The sequence below is a fragment of the Venturia canescens genome, chromosome 7, assembly GCF_019457755.1.
Source record: "Venturia canescens isolate UGA chromosome 7, ASM1945775v1, whole genome shotgun sequence".
Lineage (NCBI taxonomy): Eukaryota > Metazoa > Arthropoda > Insecta > Hymenoptera > Ichneumonidae > Venturia > Venturia canescens.
The window spans coordinates 11,972,730-11,985,557 of NC_057427.1; the positions used below are offsets into that span (position 1 = coordinate 11,972,730).

The following is a 12,828-nucleotide window of genomic DNA, read 5'->3' on the forward strand; positions in this document are numbered from 1 at the left end:
GTGTAACATGCCACCCACCAACGAATCGGCGCCTTTACAAAACGAAGAATCAGCTGTTCGCGCGAAACGTTAAGTTTGAACTGTTTGACTTGTGTTTGACAATTGAAACTTTTCAAACTATTCCTGTTAACGTTTGAGATTAACTATTTTTTCTCAGTGAGATGGATACCACAATAACACTCCTACGTGAATCACGCAAAGCTAGTGATGCAGAATTATTAACGCTGGAGTGTGAAGAAAACCGTCAATACAACTCTCGTATTAAGGAATTACGAAAACTGTCAGGTTATATTAACTTTTTGCATCTACACCCGAGTCATTTTTTAACAAGAATAGCCGATAACAAGAAATATTTGTGTATTTAGATCAAACTAATCAATATATAGAAACCATCGGCAGAAATTTACACATCATAACCGGTCATAAACACGCAATTAGCAAAGTTGTCAACGAATCAAAGCAACTCGACGGTCTGCCGATCTCGAACAAATATCACAAGTATAAACCTGTTTTTTTTCTAAGCATCCTCAATCAAGAAGGTTCAGAACAAAAACTGATAGATTCGAATATGAAAATACTTCGCAACTTCAATTATTGCATTTATTTAACTAGATAATTGGTTGCGTAGTGGAATATCATTCAGGTTAACTATCAGCTTTTGTTATGACTCTCCAATCATTATTACCACTTCATTCGAAATTCCTTTATCATATGTTCTAGGCAAACTTTGGACTTTCTGAATGATGCAATTGCTTTCATGAATAATGCCAAAAATGTCTATACCAAGCCAGACTCTGAAAATAATTTGCAAAATAACGGTTTCAAATTAACCAGCAGCGTGGTATGAGAATTTTCTATATTTCCATTGTTTTTGAACTTTAATATGGCAGACTTTGATATTGTAATATATTTACAATTTTATTTTAGCAATCCTGCGCGCAATCGAGTTCTGACGTATACAAAGCTACACAATCATCGATCGACAAATTAGAAACATTGATGGAAAATATGCATGTCATTATAGAAATGGATAATGGTACATTATTTATTAATGCACAAATAATATTTTATTGGTATGAATTTTTTGAGTATACAAAATGACAGAGCTTGATGTTTATTTGCTTAGTTGCAGATAATGAACAAGACCTGGAGAGAACAATATTTGATGAGTAACAATTTGGGACCTCATCATGACTAGTGCGTAACTTATTTTGAGTAAGAAACATTACAATATTTTTTTTGTATAAAATACTGTTACGTGAGTTTTAAATTATTGACTGATGACTTGCATACTGGCAAGGAGTTCCTCCGTAGTGTCTAATTTATTGTCGAGATCCAGTTTGAGCATCAAGAGGTGTGGATCAACTACATCCTGGAATTGGCAAACTTAGACATTAAAACGGAGACTCGAGTCGACTGATAAAGTTGAAAAATTACGAATCTTTCGAAATTACCTTAAAATGCGTTGAAATATGAGAATGATTCGATATAAAGGATCTATCATTCGCGAGGGGTACTGATGAGACTCGTTCGTTTGTATCTTTTTCTGGTTTCTCAGCCGCAAAGACCCTTGAAGCTAGTTTCTCCCTGAAAAAAAGGTTCCACAATAATTACGAGTTCCTAATTTTACGAAAGTTGAAAAACAAATTCTTACCTCGCAATGTGCAATTTTTCAGTGGCTTTTCTGTTCTCTCGATGAGCCAAACTCTCTAACTGAATTTGCAACTCCATAAGATGCTCTTTGTGCCGCTGTTCGACACGTTTTGCCTCTTTTAACGCTTCGATACCTTCGTCTCGTTTTTTCAACGCCGACTGCGTTAAAGTCTCCAATTCCTTGGCTTTATTGACCAAGTGTTTCTCTTTTTCTCGCAGCAAACATTTTTGCGCATCAAGAGAACGACATTTTTCCTGCCACTTTAGTTTCTCTTGACTCGCTTCCTGCGCTGCCTCCTGGGCAGTTTTCAATGCAGCTTCCAACTGACCATAAAGCATTTTTTTTAAATTTATTTTCAATATTGTTTTATCGTAATAAGCAAACGTGTAAAAAATGCTCAAATTTTTTCATCAAAATGAATTTTCGTTTTTCTTCTTACCTCAATCTTAGCCATTTCATCTTCGCTGCTCTTCAGCTTGAAGGATACTTCCAATTTTGCTCTTTCATTAGCAACGCTTTCTCTCTCAGTGTGAATTACGTTCAACTGACGTTCCTGTTCCTTCGACCATGCGTCTTTAATTACCTGCAAATGTTCACGCTCCCATTTCACTTGTTCGTCAAACAATTGTTTCTCACGTATAAGTGCGCGTTCCCTAATAGCCAATCGTTCCTCGGTTTCGTTGAGTAACGAACTGTTTTTCTTGAACTCCGCTGTCAATTGAGCCGTGCCCACATCCAAGTTGTGGGCAATCTCCAACAATCTTTTTCGTTCATCCGCTAAAGAGTCTTGTTGCAAATTCAATTGGTTTCTGAGCACTGAAAATAAGAAAACATCATTGAGCTCATAAACATAAAAATTTCTATTAAAAACGAAAAATATTGAACTTTTTAATTTACGCTGCAAATGTTCCTCCTGTTTTTTCAGATGAGCTCCACGGGTCTCGCTGAATTCTTCGTTTCTGATTTCAAACTTTTGTTGAAACTGTTGAAAATTCTCAAAAACAAGTTCCGAACGTTGTAACAAATCAACGAGATCAGTTTTGTGATTGCTTATAGTATCAACAGCCTGCCGTTCAATTTCTTTGGCACGTGTTATCTCGTCGATCGTTTCGGCATGTTCCTTTTGCAATAGTTCAACATTGTGCGAATGTCGATCATACATTTCCTCGATGAGTATTTTTTCATTTTTCTTCAACCGTTCAATTTCTTCTTTGAAACTCACTTCAATTTCCTCCTTTTCACTCTTCATTTTTACTACCCTTTTTTCACACTCGTTCTCCAATCCCTCGCAATATTCATACATTTTTTTCTCCAATTTGTCCATCCCTTGACGTTGAAACGAAAGTTGTTTCCTGAAATAAATTGTTCGGTTTTCGTATTCAATACTCGTATCCCGATTATTGACATCGTAGGCTCATTGGATATTTACTCGTATGACTCTTGGAGTATCGTTATTTCGCCCTCGTGCTTTTCCTTTAGAATTTCAACTGTGTTTTCCAAATGCAATTTTTCCAATTCTAATTTTTTAACCATGGTTTCAGCACCAAGCGATTCGTCTTCTGACTTCTCGGTTTCATTGACACTTTTTTCTCCGGGAATCGAACCAGTTGGCAAAGAAGTTGGTTGTGACATCAAAGTCTGCAGTTTAGTCAAATGAAAACACAAAACATGACACGATTGGACTTTATATTCAAACTAGGACATGTGACAATTCAGTCATCTTTAAAGCTTCCAAAAATTGAATTTTCATAATGACAATATCAAAACTTGATGAATTTCAATTTAACAATATCATTCACGAAAAAGATTTTAAAAATTCGTCTGCTCTCTATTCCTTAGGATCGTACAATTTTTTTACTCACTTGAATGTAATGATCGATTCGAGCCTGTTGAATTTTCATTTGTGTTTCGAGCATCGCTTGCCTGTCGAGCTGATGTTTTATCAGGACATTGAACATTTTAGCCTGCTCGTCGAGTTTCGCTTTTTGATTTTCAACAATTTTAGTCACTTGCTCGTTCTGATATGACAACGAGGCTGCAGTTTTAAGCTCGTGTTCTTGTTGTTGCATGGTAATCAAAGCAGCTTGTTGATCAAATTGCGTACCCATCATCGTCGACAAATCAGGATAAAAAAGAGTTTCATGATTTTTTTGTAACAATGGATCCGCATTAGGCTCGCTCGTTTGAGGTTCTTTTTTACTGGTGGGTTGGTGCTTTTCAATCTCCATTTTCGTTTCTTTCGTTTTTCCTGTGCCACCCAACCATTCTGGCAAATCTTCGTTGTGCGGTTTTTTATCGACTTGCAAATCTTTCTTTTTTTCTGGCTAAAACGACAAAATACAATATTTATGCATTCGACTATATTTCTAATCACAAATAAAACCGAGTTCAATGGATTGTTTCGAATTATTCGTCAATTTGATTTCGACTGAATAATTTTGATCAGAAGTCGTAGATTTTTAAGACAAAGCGCTGTGTAATTGAACTTTTAAAATGCATACGCAAAAATTAATTTTTACACGAAAACAAATTGATGAAAGATCGTTAAATTGAATCCACGTAATTTCGAATTTAAAAAAAATGTAAATTTTGCATATTTTCAGGAAAAAACTTACGTCAACGGGAGTTTGAGTGACCGGTTCGGTGGGTTTGGAGTCTGAAAATAATCCGAGTGGATCGCTGATGACTGCAGAACTTTGTCTGCCTCTTCGAGATTCTCTGACCGTTCCAAAATCGACGACGTAACCGGAAGAGCTTTTGGTCGGTGGTTCGGATTTGGAGGATTCCGGACGAACCGGATTTGACGAATTCTGGTTATTGGGTTTTGAGATAATTGGTCGCGGATCGATTTCTATGCTCGGAGCTGATCGTGATCTGGTGCCGAACAAATCCTCCATCAAGGAAGATTTTCGAGCTTTGGCACTGGGCAGTTTTTGCGAGTCTTCCGTCTTCCCAGCTTTTTCTTCAACATTCTGTGATTTTTCCCGAGTATTCTGAGAAACCGTGCGTCCTTGAGCCGGCGGCACTGCGGACTTTTTGGTAGTTTGCAAATGCTCATCCGGAATAATCGTCTCTCGATTTCCTTCAACGCTCTGCACTTCCGGTGGCTTCTGTGCTTTTGGCAGTTCAGTTTTTTTTTCTTCCGGCTTTTGATTTTTTATTCCAAACAAGTCCGCCACGAGACTGCTTTTCGTGGCAGAAATGTTTGGTTTTTTAATCCCGTACGAAGCATCATCGTCGCTCAGTAAATCAGCTAGAGGATCGTCGTCGTCTGAAATTAATTCAACATCGTGTCTGTTCATAATTCTCTTTGTATTTATACCTTACTACTGAAAAACGTTTCTCGAATACCCTTGAAAGCTACTCTCTTTTTCACTTCCGTTATATCCTTGTTTTCACTGCTGTTGGGAAAAGGACCTTGTTTCATTGAAGGACCTCTGAGCAACGTATTGTCGAGATCTTCCAATTCTTCAACCATTCTTTCCATCTCCGAGGGATTTATGTCAGATTCGTCAGAAAAATCGCCCATCTGTAGCAAAAATTGAAAAAAAGGTCTGAACATTTTTTTTATATTCGTTAGAATATTAATATAAATATTGATAGAAACTAATTGAAGAGCAGAAACCAGTAAAATTAAAGAAATTTAGACAAAAATAGTAACACTTTGATGGAGTGATATTTTTGGAATAATAATATATTGGAGAATGTATTTTCAAACAAATAAATAGGATTTTTTTTAATTGCTCAAAACCATTTTTATCTGATCGCTAGATAATCCCATTTTACCTTTCAATTATTTGAACTGGACTCAATCAATTCTTATTCATAAAAACAAATAATAATCATTTAGCTGAGCATGACTGTAACTAGAGAAGTAAAGTTAATATACGGACTGCCTATTTGTAAAGCTAAGAGTGACTCGTGAACTCCGGCACTGTTTCCTTGGAGTTTTTTATGTATACAAATACGAAATGAGCTGTCACAATATTCATTCATTGACAAGTGCTGCTCCTATCGGCGCTACTTTTCCCTATCAAAATAAACATTCTTCAAAAACAACGCAAAAAACGTCGAATTTTGTTTCTTTCTTCAATAATCACCTTGTAATTCATTAAAGACGTGAATTGATTAGAAAAAAAAAAACATTAAGTTCTGAATAAGAGTCTTAAAGGGCTGCTGGTCGTCGGTTATATACTGGTACCGGAATATTGCAGCTTAAAATATTTAACGGTGACCGACCACTTTACATTATTTTATTAATTTTCATTAATTTTTATGGTACACCATATTCATATAATTGAAAATGATTAAAAAAATAGTGATAAAAAATTTTTAAAAATGTTTAAAACAGTGTTGAGGTTGGTGGTTAATGTGTGGCGCCCTCGACAAGCCTCACATCGACCACGAGCGACACCACACATGCCAGTAGAAGGAAACAAATCCTAAAAGTCCGAGAGGATCTCGACTGCGCGTGCGTGTAAAAGAAGCCGCTAGAGCTGTGGCGTAGAGAGAGATTCTGGTTGTTCGCGCGTTACGATCATCATCGCTTTTTCCTTCATACTTTTGATATTTTATATTTATGTAGTGTGATAATAAACTAGGTTTAACTCTACCAAGCCGTCCTTATTTATCCGCTACAATTGGTGACCCCGACGAGGAATGGTAGGTGCCGTCACACGATCTCAAAGCTCACAAGCTTCGCCGACCAACATAACCTCCGAAGCAACTTATCCACCATCACCAGAAACGACTTCTGTCCAAACTGCATCCGCACAGGGTTCCCAGGAACCACCGGAATCCACGCATACCCATCAAATCAACGAGAATCCATTCGAAGCTCTCAAAGAACAGCAACGAAGACTCGAAGGAAATCTCCTACAAATACAAACAGAAGTCAGCGAAAACATACCAGGTAACATGTCAACCACGCCGGTTAACCTCAAACTGCCACCCTTTTGGAAGGCCAATCCAGCAATCTGGTTCGGTTTAATCGAGAACAGCTTTCAACTCAACGGAATTACCGACGATACAATTCAATATCGCCACGTTCTTCTGCACCTCGACAATGACACCTTGCCAGCTGTGTCAGATCTGCTGAGCACACCGCCAGCTGAAAGCAAGTATGTGACTATAAAAAACAGAATACTCACCATGTATGCTGAAACTGCAGAAACTAAACTACGACGTTTGCTCAGAGGCATTGAATTCACAAACGAAAAACCATCGATGATCCTGCAACAAATAAAAAACCAAGCCGGTGGACAGCTCAACGACCCAGCGCTGCGCACATTATTCTTTGAACATCTCCCTGAGCATGTGCGAGCCATCCTCGCCATCAACGAGGATCAAGATTTGACCAAAGTGGCAGCACAGGCCGACAAAATCGTTGAAGTTGCAAACAATTTTGCAACGCCAACTACAAGTTTCAACACCAACTCGCAGGTGATGGCTGCGAGTCATCAAGACCTCGCCAAACCCAAAGCGAAAGAAAAACAAAGCATGCAAGACCAAATAGACAAACTTTCGGCCCAAATGAAAGAAATTGCTAGCACGCTCAACAAGCTGGTGCAACAAAACGGGAACAGATCGAGATCAAGATCAAAATCTCGTGCTCGAATCCCAGCAAACAGTCCTACCTGTTATTATCATCAAAAATTCGGTGACAACGCCCGACGATGCCAAGCGCCATGTGACTTCAAGACAAAAAATTCTCCTTCAACTTCTCAAGCGGAAAACTAACAACGCTGTCGCCCACAGAGACAGGAGGATGCGACAGCAATAACAATAATCTGTCCCAAAAAGAATACCGTCTCCTCATTACTGACACGAAAACAACTCACAGTTTTCTTGTAGACACGGGCTCTGTAGTCTCACTGATTCCGCGCACCTCCATAAAAAAGACACTGGTTCCGTCGAATGTCAAACTTCACGCAGCCAACTCAACAAACATCAACACATATGGAGTAATTCTTCTAACCTTAGACCTGGGATTGAGACGCGCTTTTAAATGGCTCTTCATCATAGCGGACGTACAAACACCCATCATCGGAGCAGATTTCCTCGTCCACTATGGTCTAATCATCGACCTAAAAAAACAACTAATCCTCGATCCTTCCACAACAATGTCGTCAAACGGTAACCTGCGAGAAACGCCAATCCATACCATCTCCACAATCAACACCGAAAGTCTTCCGACAACTCCACACAAATCACAATATGAGAACCTCATGCTCGAATTCATTGACATCACTAAACCATCTCATGAATTTCGCAAAGTTTCAGATTGCAACATCGCTCATCACATTGAAACCACAGGTCCACCCATAGCCGAACGTGCACGCAAACTGGCCGGGGAAAAATTAAAAGCAGCCCGCGAAGAATTCAACACGATGCTAGAACAAGGCACAATCCGTCCATCGAAAAGTCCGTGGTCAAGCCCATTACTCATCAGGAAGAAAAAAACCGGTGACTGGCGACCATGCGGCGACTATAGGAAATTGAACTCTATAACAATTCCAGACAGATACCCACCGCCTCTGATTCAAGACATCTTTCCACAACTCCACGGACAAAAGATCTTCAGCACTTTGGATTTATCGAAGGCATACCACCAAATTCCAATGGCGGAAAACGACATCCCGAAAACGGCCATAATCACTCCGTTCGGGCTATATGAGTTCCTCGTGATGCCTTACGGACTACGGTGCGCGACTCAAACCTTCCAAAGATTCGTAGATTCAATATTCCGCGACCTCGATTTTGTTTTCTGTTACATTGATGACATTCTCATCTGGTCCGAATCCGAAGAACAACACCTTCAACGCCTGCGCATCGTTTTCAAAAAACTCAGAGAACACGGTCTTCGAATCAACGCCAGCAAATGCATCTTAGGACGAAACGAAGTATCCTACTTGGGATACACGATTAATCAAGACGGTTACAAACCACCTCAGGAGCGCATCGAGGCGATTTCGAAGTATCCCAAGCCTACCACAATCAAAGAGCTTCGAACCTTCTTAGGCATGATCAACTATTATCGGAGAAACATCCCAAAAGCAGCGAAACTTCAAGCACCGCTCCTGGCATTTCTCAAAGATTCTAAAAAGAATGATAAGAGAAAAATCAACTGGACAGAAGAAACTGAAAAGGCTTTCGAGAACTGCAAAAACAGTCTCACATCAATAACCATCACAGCTTTTCTCTCACCATCAGCACCGCTAACGTTGCACACAGATGCATCCAACACCGCAATCGGTGCCTCACTCGAACAAAAAATCGACAACATTTGGAGTCCCGTTGGATTTTTCTCACGAAAATTAACCCCCACCGAGCAAAACTACAGCACCTACGATCGAGAACTATTGGCAATATTCTCAGGAATCAAACATTTCCAGCACCTTCTCGAATGTCGGGAATTCTCCATCAAAACCGACCACAAACCCCTCACGTATGCTTTCGCTCAAAAATCCGATAAGGCTTCACCGCGACAATTGCGTCAACTGAGCTACATATCGCAATTCTCAACCGACATCAGTCACGTGAAAGGTGAGGAGAACATAATAGCCGATGCTCTATCCCGAATTGAAGCAATCAACATGCCAACCTTACTCAGTGCAGAAAATATCCAAACTGCACAGGATGCGGACCAAGAACTGGAAACACTGCTAGAACAACCGACTTCCCTGAAGCTCCAACGTCTTACGATCGAACCGAACCTGCACATTTACTGCGACATTTCCACGGGCATTGTGAGGCCATACTTACCCATCTGCCTAAGGAAAACAGCGTTCAACATCGTACACGGCCTGGCACACCCAAGCAACCGAAACACCTGCCGACAAGTGCGGGAAAAATACATTTGGCCTGGTCTCAGAAAAGACATAACAAAATGGAGCAAAGAATGTCTCGAATGTCAACGTGCCAAAGTTCAAAGACACAACAGAGTGCCACCAAAAAACATTGACGTTCCGGACGTGCGTTTCAACCACGTGAACATGGACATCATCGTCCTTCCCGACGACAGAGGACACCGCTACTGCTTAACAATGATAGACAGATTCTCAAGATGGCCAGTGGCCGTGCCTTTACGCGACATGACTGCGGAAACAATTGCCACTGCATTCTTCACTCACTGGGTGAGTAATTTTGGACCGCCACTCACAATCACCACCGACCAGGGCGCTCAATTCGAGTCAACGCTATTCAAAACACTGAACCAATTCATCGGTGCCAGCAAAATAAGAACTTCCCCGTACCATCCGGCATCAAACGGGATAATTGAACGCTGGCACAGAACCCTCAAGGCAGCATTAATGTGCAAACCAACGATCCCTTGGATGGACGCACTACCGTTCGTCATGATGGGCCTGCGAAACTGCTATAAGGAGGATTTAAAAGCGTCCCCAGCAGAACTAATCTACGGAACCACCTTACGGATTCCAGGTGAGTTTTTCGTACATCAAGAACAACAATCGAACCCTCAAACATTCGTCGAGAAACTTCGGGTCATAATGCGGAACATTCGCCCAACGCCCACGTCGCATCACAGCAAAACAAAACTGTTCCTTGAAAAAAACATGACCACTTGCACGCACGTTTTCGTACGAAGCGATCACGTAAAGGCGCCGCTCGAACCACCGTACAGAGGTCCGTACAGAATCATTGAAAGAATTAACGACAACCTTTTCAACGTGGATATCGACGGAAAGCCAAAAAACATCTCCATCGAAAGACTCAAACCGGCATTTATTGTCCAACAAGACATCACTCATGAAACGAAAAGCTCAGCTGTACCGAACATCTGCGGGAAAGACGCCTCGACCGAATCAAAGGTCAGAAGCACAAAACAAGTGACCTTTAACACTAAGGGGGGAGTGGCTGTGGCGCCCTCGACAAGCCTCACATCGACCACGAGCGACACCACACATGCCAGTAGAAGGAAACAAATCCTAAAAGTCCGAGAGGATCTCGACTGCGCGTGCGTGTAAAAGAAGCCGCTAGAGCTGTGGCGTAGAGAGAGATTCTGGTTGTTCGCGCGTTACGATCATCATCGCTTTTTCCTTCATACTTTTGATATTTTATATTTATGTAGTGTGATAATAAACTAGGTTTAACTCTACCAAGCCGTCCTTATTTATCCGCTACAAATGTTTGATCCTACTAAGTTGATCAAATGAGTGAAATGAGTTTTTATTTTCGAATTAATTGAAGTGCAAATTAAATGTGGATAATAAACAAAGAAAATATTTCTAGACCATTATGCATTGAATCTTTCATTCAGTTTCTTTAAAAGTTGAATATTCCTATAATAGTTGGTCACTTGATCATTCGCCTAATATTTGGGTGTGTTAGTACATATTCTATATTCTACACCCATGGAGTGTGTGTTTCGTGTTTAAAAATGGCCGAAGTGACGTTCTCGTCCCGTGCTTACTGCAAAGTCATTTTACATGCTGCCAAATATCCTCATTGCGCTATAAATGGTTTGTTACTTGCAAAACAAAAGAGCAAAAGTGACAATAAATCATCGGAGTTAGTAATCGAAGATGCTATACCATTATTCCACATTTGTCTACACGTTTCGCCAATGGCCGAGGTAGCGCTAACACTGGTAAGTTTCGTTCATGTTTTTTCTTTTAATTAATTTTGCTACAACTTTTTTCTGTTCAATTGTTATAAAATTTTCTTCTACAATTATCTTGCTAACTATTCACAGATGAAGGGCATTATTTTTAGAACTATCCTTCCTAACCTAACTTCGATTGTTTTCGTGACAACTATTTGAATGTTTCATTTCGATCGATCGTATATATGACCCGCATTTTTCAAGAAATACCACTCATTTCGTATTTTATATGCAGGTCGATCAATATGCATCGCAACAAGGCCTCGTCATCGCTGGCTATTATTTGGCCAACGAACTCATAAATGATATGAGGTAATTAAGAGAATTAATGCTGTTGAATCTAAATTATTTTGTCTCGTTGTTTCTTTCCATAATTAAATGGTCAAAGTTTTTAGTTTACTATAGAAAAAACCATGAAACTGTGTTCTTGTTTTCATGTTTTCAATTGAAAACTTTGAATGTTCACTTCAGTGAATCTGGGCGTTAAATGGACGAAAATGTAGCCATTTATGTTGTATATGCTCGTCTTTATATACTTTGATATTTTGCTCTCAAAATCTCCAATTTTAAGGACAGTGATTGAAAAAATTTAATACTACTGTTCATCTATAGTACGGACAAACCAGCGCATAGGATAGCCGACAAAATAGCAGAGAACTACCACAGTGCTATTATGACAGTAGTGAGTACAGAAAGCCTCTGAATATTTTTCATTGAAGGGAAAAACCTAAAGTTCAACATTGAACAAAATATAATTTGTATAATTTTCATTCTTGGCTGGAATGAAGCAAATTGTACTTTTTTCAGTCACTAATTATCCTTGATAATTGAATTCTAGAATTTTAACGATTCAATATTGTAGTTTTTGAATCATATTTACAGATAGACAACAGAGAAATAAATCTTGGAATGCAAACGAATCCTTTAAGGGTGTTTCAGCATTTGGATGGAAAATGGAAAGTCAAAGACAGTGCAGAGTGAGTGACCAGTTACAGAAAAAAACATAAAGTTGAAACGAGAATATAAAAAAATCGAAATGTGTCGAAGATATTCCGATTTGAAAAATATTTGCTTTTACTCATATTTTTTGGTTTCTCCGCTCCCATAGCGTTATTCTGGAAAACGAAGAGGCATTGTTAGAAACAATCTATACGTTGTTGAGAGACGAGGAATACCGAAATCTCATTGATTTTGACAATCACTTGGACAACGTGTCGTTGAACTGGAAGAACACCGAGCTCAATAAAACGATAAAACAAGTAATGGCGAAGCAGCAGTGAAAAAATACGTCAAATAAACAAACAAACTAACAAAAAATTGGAATTTGATGAATAAGCATTTTTGAGAGATAAAAGATTATTATTTTATTTATACTTACACATGCCCGAGCACATAGCTTGCTGATCATTGTATATTCCAATGATAAAATCAAATGTACATAAGACATAAGATTCATAAATAGGTATGTCAGCCAATATTCAGTCTTCTTCTCATTCTCCAAAACCCTGCAGACTCTCTCTTCAATTGGGATTTCAATAAAACAAGCTTT

The 12,828-nt window shown here is 39.3% G+C and overlaps 3 protein-coding genes across 9 annotated transcripts; 2 read left to right on the forward strand and 1 right to left on the reverse strand.

Annotated features, from left to right (window-relative positions):
• Nucleotides 1–30: 30 nt before the first annotated feature.
• Nucleotides 31–4,394, forward strand: LOC122414122 (uncharacterized). 4 transcript variants are annotated; one of them, XM_043425003.1, is made up of 6 exons: nucleotides 31–285; nucleotides 366–498; nucleotides 721–841; nucleotides 928–1,036; nucleotides 1,127–1,197; nucleotides 4,258–4,394. In XM_043425003.1, the coding sequence occupies exons 1-5, from the start codon at nucleotides 162–164 to the stop codon at nucleotides 1,171–1,173; spliced, it is 534 nt and encodes a 177-aa protein (XP_043280938.1). In that variant the 5' UTR covers nucleotides 31–161; the 3' UTR covers nucleotides 1,174–1,197; nucleotides 4,258–4,394. The 4 variants fall into 4 exon arrangements, with proteins under 4 accessions (XP_043280938.1, XP_043280941.1, XP_043280939.1 ...); XM_043425006.1 differs by having other exon boundaries at nucleotides 1,133–1,197; XM_043425004.1 differs by lacking the exon at nucleotides 4,258–4,394 and having other exon boundaries at nucleotides 1,127–1,216.
• On the reverse strand, nucleotides 1,045–6,398 carry LOC122414112 (fas-binding factor 1). Of its 4 annotated transcripts, none has more exons than XM_043424987.1 (10): nucleotides 6,268–6,398; nucleotides 5,006–5,183; nucleotides 4,270–4,925; nucleotides 3,517–3,978; nucleotides 3,084–3,292; nucleotides 2,540–3,006; nucleotides 2,094–2,470; nucleotides 1,655–1,977; nucleotides 1,455–1,587; nucleotides 1,045–1,372 (listed from the first exon to the last, which is right to left on the reverse strand). In XM_043424987.1, the coding sequence occupies exons 2-10, from the start codon at nucleotides 5,181–5,183 to the stop codon at nucleotides 1,271–1,273; spliced, it is 2,907 nt and encodes a 968-aa protein (XP_043280922.1). In that variant the 5' UTR covers nucleotides 6,268–6,398; the 3' UTR covers nucleotides 1,045–1,270. The 4 variants fall into 4 exon arrangements, with proteins under 4 accessions (XP_043280922.1, XP_043280923.1, XP_043280920.1 ...); XM_043424988.1 differs by lacking the exon at nucleotides 6,268–6,398 and adding an exon at nucleotides 5,441–5,691; XM_043424985.1 differs by lacking the exon at nucleotides 6,268–6,398 and having other exon boundaries at nucleotides 5,006–5,398.
• A 4,512-nt stretch (nucleotides 6,399–10,910) lies between these two features.
• Nucleotides 10,911–12,756, forward strand: EMC8-9 (ER membrane protein complex subunit 8/9). Its single transcript, XM_043425002.1, has 5 exons — nucleotides 10,911–11,264; nucleotides 11,515–11,591; nucleotides 11,892–11,961; nucleotides 12,162–12,256; nucleotides 12,388–12,756. Exons 1-5 carry the CDS (start codon nucleotides 11,055–11,057, stop codon nucleotides 12,557–12,559), a joined length of 624 nt encoding a protein of 207 aa, XP_043280937.1. The 5' UTR covers nucleotides 10,911–11,054; the 3' UTR covers nucleotides 12,560–12,756.
• Nucleotides 12,757–12,828: the final 72 nt, after the last annotated feature.